The sequence below is a fragment of the Arachis duranensis genome, chromosome 7 (genome assembly GCF_000817695.3).
Source record: "Arachis duranensis cultivar V14167 chromosome 7, aradu.V14167.gnm2.J7QH, whole genome shotgun sequence".
Classification (NCBI taxonomy): domain Eukaryota; kingdom Viridiplantae; phylum Streptophyta; class Magnoliopsida; order Fabales; family Fabaceae; genus Arachis; species Arachis duranensis.
Genome location: NC_029778.3, coordinates 75,967,571 through 75,974,326, shown reverse-complemented (window position 1 = coordinate 75,974,326; position 6,756 = coordinate 75,967,571). Strand labels below are relative to the sequence as shown.

The 6,756-nt window shown below is 32.0% G+C and overlaps 1 protein-coding gene across 1 annotated transcript; it reads right to left on the bottom strand.

The window, feature by feature from the left end:
- Nucleotides 1-214: 214 nt before the first annotated feature.
- On the bottom strand, nucleotides 215-3,338 carry LOC110273621 (uncharacterized). Its single transcript, XM_021126827.1, has 7 exons — nucleotides 3,203-3,338; nucleotides 2,661-2,762; nucleotides 1,948-2,108; nucleotides 1,602-1,816; nucleotides 1,174-1,453; nucleotides 449-509; nucleotides 215-369 (listed from the first exon to the last, which is right to left on the bottom strand). Exons 1-7 carry the CDS (start codon nucleotides 3,336-3,338, stop codon nucleotides 215-217), a joined length of 1,110 nt encoding a protein of 369 aa, XP_020982486.1.
- Nucleotides 3,339-6,756: the final 3,418 nt, after the last annotated feature.

Genomic DNA, 6,756 nt, shown 5'->3' with positions numbered 1-6,756 from the left:
TTTAACAGAAAAAAATTGTGTTAAAATAATATAATAAATAAATATCTTAAAATATAATTATAGTCTAATATAAATCATAAAATATCTTTTAAATTTAAAATATTATATAAAATATTACCAACCAACGCCATATAATCTTATCAAAATACAATCTCAAAAATTAAATAGTAAAAAGAATTATCTAAATATTAAATAGCAACATAAAAATTTGTCATCAATAATCAAAATCCGCAAAAACTTGTTGCAGATTTCCTTTTGTGTGATCATCTTCACTGTCATTTCCATCCTCTTGAGCAGAAGAATCAAGAGGTGCAGTATAAATACCACTACTACCACCGTCACTTTGATATAAATCAGCATCGATATCACCTAATAAAATACACATGTTATTATATTAAAAACTAACAACATTCTAATAAATCATTAGAAAATAAACTATAATACTCACGCAATAAGTCATCCACATTACTAGAAAGATCAGGCTCTTTTTCTACAACCTCTTCCGTCACCTAAAGGTCAACTAAATTGATGATTTCATAATCAATTGGATCAATCATATTGTATCTTTTGCTTTCTTTTTCGTTCCTAGAAATTTAAATACAATATATGAAAAATTAATAATTTACAAATTTGTTATCATAAAGATTACATATGAAATAATATGATATTGCATGAAACATATATTACCTAGATTTAAAACGCAAATTATAAGTAACGTAAACAATATCATTCAGTCTATCATGCTATAATCTATTTCTTCTTTTGGTATGAATCTAATAAAAATGACTCCAATTCCTCTCACACCCAGAAGAAGCATATACTTGGCTAAGAATGCGATCAGCTATCCTTTGTAAACATGGAGAAGAACTACCGAATAACTTTCATCATTCATCAACCAATTATAAAACCATAACATATTAGTAGTTATCAATTAAGAAAATAAAAGCATAAAACAAGTTACTATTAAACAAATATTCGTACCAGGCTTAAGTTATTTTGTAACTCGAATAGCCTCTGGTCTATCGAAGCTTTCCTTCCTATCCCTCTATAAATGTATTTCTTTCATTGCCTCCACTGAATCCAAATTGTTACACTTACAATACAAGATAACAAGATCAAGTAAACCTCGCATAAAATCAGGTGCTTCTTTATTATTTTCATATAAAAAAAAACAAGATTTAGGAAGTAATCTGCAGCATAAAGATCTTTCTTTAAATGCTTGTCCCATCTTGAGTTGATAATATCTGTGTACAACTGATATGCAGTCTTGTTTTGCTTAAACATCTCTTTAATTGCATCTTCTGCTCTTAGCATTCCTTCATATACATATCTCAATGGTGGTTTATCATCAGCATCAACAATCCTCAGCAATTTAATCAAAGGATCCACAATTTTACATGCAGTAAAATAATCATTCCAAAATTTACTATCCAAAATAATAGCACTCGCAGCTCTACAATTAAAGCTTGCAAATCAACTTTATGTTCAAAGATGCTCTTCAATGTGATAAACACAGTTGCAAACGAGTTGTACCAAGACGTACAATTTCTTTTCAAGAAGGTCTTTTTCTAAGCCAAGATAAGAAAATCATATGATTATACACAAATATTGTAATCTTTGAAGCACGTGATTCAACAATAGAAATATGCGCCATGCTATTTACATCTTTCAGAATAAGATTAAGGCAATGAGCAGCACGTGGTGACCAATAAATATTCTCATATTTTTTATTGATAAGCCTACCAACCATAATATAATTGGCCGCATTATCAGTCACAACATACACAATATCATTAGGGTCAATCCATTCAGTCACCTCAGAAAACAAGTGATATAACATTGAAACATTTTTTACCATATTTGAAGCATAGATTTTACAAAGCACAAACCTTAGAGCAATACACCAAGAAATTTATAAATGTTCTTTATCTTTATCTGTCGTCCAACCATTAGCCATGAGGTACATTCGGTTTCTTTCCATGCACTCCTATAACTATCAACTAGCATTTGACATTCTCTTTTAAGATCAACCAACAAGAGAACCCTTAATTTATCATAAGAAGAACCCCTATAACCAGATCCAATACCAACAACACCATCCAGCATATCTTGAAAAAATGGTGAAATCACTACATTAAAGGAAATTTACAATCCAAAAGCCACCGAGCAAACCGTTTATCAACCTCGTGTATCGCCTCTTTGTTTTGCAAAATACTTTTAAGACTTGATTGAGCTTCTGAAGTTGTTCTTAGTGCAAACATAAGAGGAATGACTTTGGCTTTCTTTTTTGGCTCGCCTCCAACCACTTGCTGACTGAAGTATCTTGCTATTCTTCTTGAACTATTGCTTCATCAATTGCATCCTCTATCTCATCACCACCCTCTTCACTAAAGCTTACTTTTCTTTTGCTTTTGTTGCTATGAATTTATTTCAATAAGCTTTCCATCTATTTTTTCACATCATACGAAACTTTAGGACACTTTTTTACGTCTCCAGTAATCTTTGCCAAATGTTTCATCATTTTGTGAATTCTGCCTCCAATAAATACTTGTAGACAAAATAAACATTGATATTGTGGATTTTCATTCACTACTTGTAAAGCAATATATTTTTAAGCTAGATCTATTTTTCTTGTAAATTAAAAGAATCTTGTGACTGACTATCGTTAGAACTAGGAGGATTAGAATTAGCAGCATCATTCGAAATAGGAGAATCAACAGACAAATTATTATTCACAGATGCATTATTATCAGCAATTACTTCTTAATTAATACAATCATCCATAAATCCATAATTGAGATCAATAAATCAGCAACAAAGTGAAAAATAGTAACAGCACAACAGAGCCAAAAATCAAATAATCATTCAACAAATAATCATCCATAATAGAAATCAATAAATAAACACCACAGTGAAAGACAACTCTCATAAATTTAATCAAAAACACAAACAGCACAACAAAGCCAGAAATCAAATAAATCAGCAACAAAAATTAAAAAAACAGCAACAAATAATTATCCTAAACCCTAAAATCAATAAATTTATCAACAAAAATTCAAAAACAGCAGATTTAGAAATTAAAAAGCAGCAGCAGCATAACAAAGCTATTTTATCAATAATTTCAACAACACAAAATCTCTGTAATTAGAACAGACCATAATTAAAAGAAAAAATCTTGTAAGCACTGTCACTATTCACTAACCTTCGACAACGTTGTAGCACGATGGAGAGCAGGACAGTGACAAGACGACGGTGACATGACAGCGAGCAGCTCGAAGCAGAGATAGAACAGAGGATTTGGGTTTGGGACAGGGCGAAGAGGAAAGCCGCGGTGGCATCGAAAACCACAAACGACGGTGGTGGAACTGTTGAAGAAGCTAGGGTTTTGGTTTTAGGTTTTTGAACTTTGAAGAAGGGTTTTAGTTCTTTGTTGAATGCTGAGTGACAAAATGCACGAAGGAGGGGGTTGGGGGAAGGGGACGTGACTCATGCGTGGGGTTTCTTTTTTTTAAATCAAGCAAAACGGCGTCGTTTATAAAAAAATTGGCCGATTTATGGTCCGGTCCAACCGGACGGTTCGACGATTTTTGGGTGGTTCTCCAATTGACGGTTTTAGACATAGGACTAGACCGTTGTGATCGTTGGTTTCTTGTTGGACCAATTCGATCAGCTGATTGGCTTTTAGAACCATGATAATGATACAAATATATAATAACTAGGATGCTTCTTTAATCACAAAAGCAAACATCTAAATTTTGGATAACTTGTAGTTGTAATATTTTTTAACTGTAATTTTTGGTAGTTCAGACTTCAGAGAGTACAATATTAATATACGTAGTTACACTATTAATTAATAATACACTTTTTGCCATTCATTAAGCAAGTTTGGTGGTAAACCTTAAATTATTATTTTAACCATTTTCTTAATTTGAGAGAAGTTTGAAACTTCCCAAATCACAACAAATATAGTGTGAGGTAAAGGGATTTTTTTAATAAATATCTAAATATTTTATTTAAAAGTATAGGTAATTTGGACACGATTTATTTTTTTGTGTGTTATTATTCATTCCATTTATCGTGTAAATAATTTGATTATTAATATATTTTATTTATACTATAAAAAAAGATTAAAACACATACATCTGTGAGTGTATCATGTATGTATATCACAGATGCACATGTGTTAAGTAACACATGTTGATAATCAAATCGTTTACACTGTAAATGAGATATGCTCAAATGGGCTTATATAAGATAGGTTAAGTACAATTTTGGTCCCTAAGGCAGGGGCTGAAAATTTTTTTCGTCCCCAACCTTTTTTTGCTTACAAAATCATCCCTAAGATTTAACTTAATTTTAAAATTGTCATTCAGACGAAAATGCCCTTCGCCCTTCTTCCCCAAAATCTAGAGAAGCAGAACTAGAAGTTGAAGCTGGACTAGAAGTTGAAGCAGAAGAAAAAGCAACACCAACGAAACAATAGCAACCACCAGAAGCACAATAACAACAACAATAATGGATAATGAATCAGAAGACCAACAACAACAACAACAATAGATAATGGAATCATAAGAAAAAACATCAGAAAATCATCATCATCATCGTCAAAAACCCAGAAAAACAAGAACCCAGATACAAAACTTAGAAAAACAACAAAATCATCATCATCATCATCATCATCATCATCATCGTCATCAAAACTCATAACTAAAATTCTTCCTCTTTCATTAACAAAACTCAGTTGCAGTTACAATAATCAGAAATCTCTAAATTCATCTTCAATTACAAGAACCAAAAATCTATAAATATAATTACCAAAAATCCCTTTGGAAACCCATGTTGCATATTTTGCACACGACCACCACCACCACCTCTTCGACAAAAATAAAGAACATGAGGCACGGGCCAGATGCACCACGGCGAGGCGAGGATGAGTTACGGCAAGGCTAGGGCGCAAGTTGCAACGCTGCGAGATTGAGGTGCCACGAGATGAGGGCGACGATGACGGCAAGGGCGAGGAGGAGCAGTAGAAATTAACCCATTTTCTATTTTTCTTTTTTTTAATTAGAGGTATTTTTAGAATAAAAATTAAAAAATTGGTAAAAAGGATGATTTTAAAATTAAGTTAAATCTTATGGACAATTTTGTAAGCAAAAAAAAAAGTTGGGGACGAAAAAAATTTTCAGCCCCTACCTTAGGGACCAAAATCGTACTTAATCCTAAGATATAACAACACTCCTCATTTAGGGGTAAATACGGATTATTAGATCGGTTCAGATATAGCCAAAATTTCAATCAGATCTACACTAACATCATTGGTTCGGATCAGATTCAATATCCGCAGTTTTTAAGCTTAGATCTGATATCCACACATTTGTAGATCGGATCATATATAACCGCCAAAACATAAAAATATTTTAGAAAAGCTTATTTTTACTAAAAAAGTGTCAATAAAATCTCTTTTTTTTCACTTTTTTAAACATGTTTACTCTTAAAATATTATTAAACATACTTTTCTTAAATAATAAAAATAAAATAATACGATATATATTATAATTATTAGTTGAAATAAAACATAAAAGGAATATTTACTTATTTATTTATTTATTTTTGCGGATTCGTGAATATATATGTGGATGCCTACCTAAAACCCGCAAATTTTGGATATGTAGATCATGTGCGGATTGGATTAATATCCGCAATCAAATTCGGATAAATACTGTGGATATACGGATCGGATCCGTTCCATGAACACCCCTGACTTCATTTATCATTTATACTGTAAACGAGATATAAGTTGTTAGTTAACATGTGTGCACTCGTAATACGTTTATAGGTGTATGTATCTTATCTCGTTTATAATGTAAATAAGATATGTTGATAGTCAAATCATTTATACAGTGAATGTGATAAGTAATAAGATAAAAGGATAAATTATGTTCAAATTATTTTTACCTATAAATAAAATATTTAAAATATTTATTTAAAAAATATGAGGTAAAAGGCATTTTACATTGTATTATCATTATCTTCAAGAGAAATAGGTTTTCGTTATAGTTCAAATGCTAGGTCAACTACTACTTATGTGTATAACTACTGTAAACAGGTATATTATGGACCTGTGTACTATAGTATATTTTCAAAATGATTTCAAACTTCAACAATTGTATAAATAGCTATATAGAGTACTTTTGAGTCTCACTTTGTTTTGATAATATTCATTTTCATTTTATTATTCTCAATATAAAAAGAATTCTGCTAGATAACCAACTTAATATCTGCTAACTACCAGCCAACTTAAATAGACTCCATAACAAAAAAGCCAAATTAAAAAAACACTCAAATACTCATTTTTAGTTACCCTAACCTAACCTAACCTTTTAGGTAATTTCAAAAAATCACCACAGAACCCTTCGTGTTTCTCCGGCACTCGCCGGTCCTGCTGCGTCGCCGTCATATGCCGGTGAAGTAAAAAATGATGTGGAATGGTCACTAGTGCCGACGCTTCCACTACCATTGCTACCATTCGCGAGCTCTGTTCTGATCAATGTCGTTGCTACCACTCCGATTGACTTCTGCATCCTCCTCAACGCCGCGCAGAGGAGTCTGTCGTTCCACCCAGTTCTAGGCGTTGTCTTGGCCGGCGCATCCACGCGCGTTCTATAACACCCTACCACACAGAGCTTTACGCTTAAGTTATAAACTAGAGGTGGTGTGGTATTACGACATCTAAAATATATATATATATATATATAT

Excerpts from the sequence above, each read along its gene's own strand:
- LOC110273621 (XM_021126827.1), bottom strand. The coding sequence starts at position 3,338 with ATGCCACCGCGGCTTTCCTCTTCGCCCTGTCCCAAACCCAAATCCTCT. Across the intron at positions 2,109-2,660 it reads TCCTCCTAGTTCTAACGATA|ATATGCTGGATGGTGTTGTT; the intron begins GTCAGTCACAAG and ends CATTTTTTCAAG. Across the intron at positions 1,817-1,947 it reads AATGTACCTCATGGCTAATG|GTGACTGAATGGATTGACCC; the intron begins GTTGGACGACAG and ends TTGTTTTCTGAG.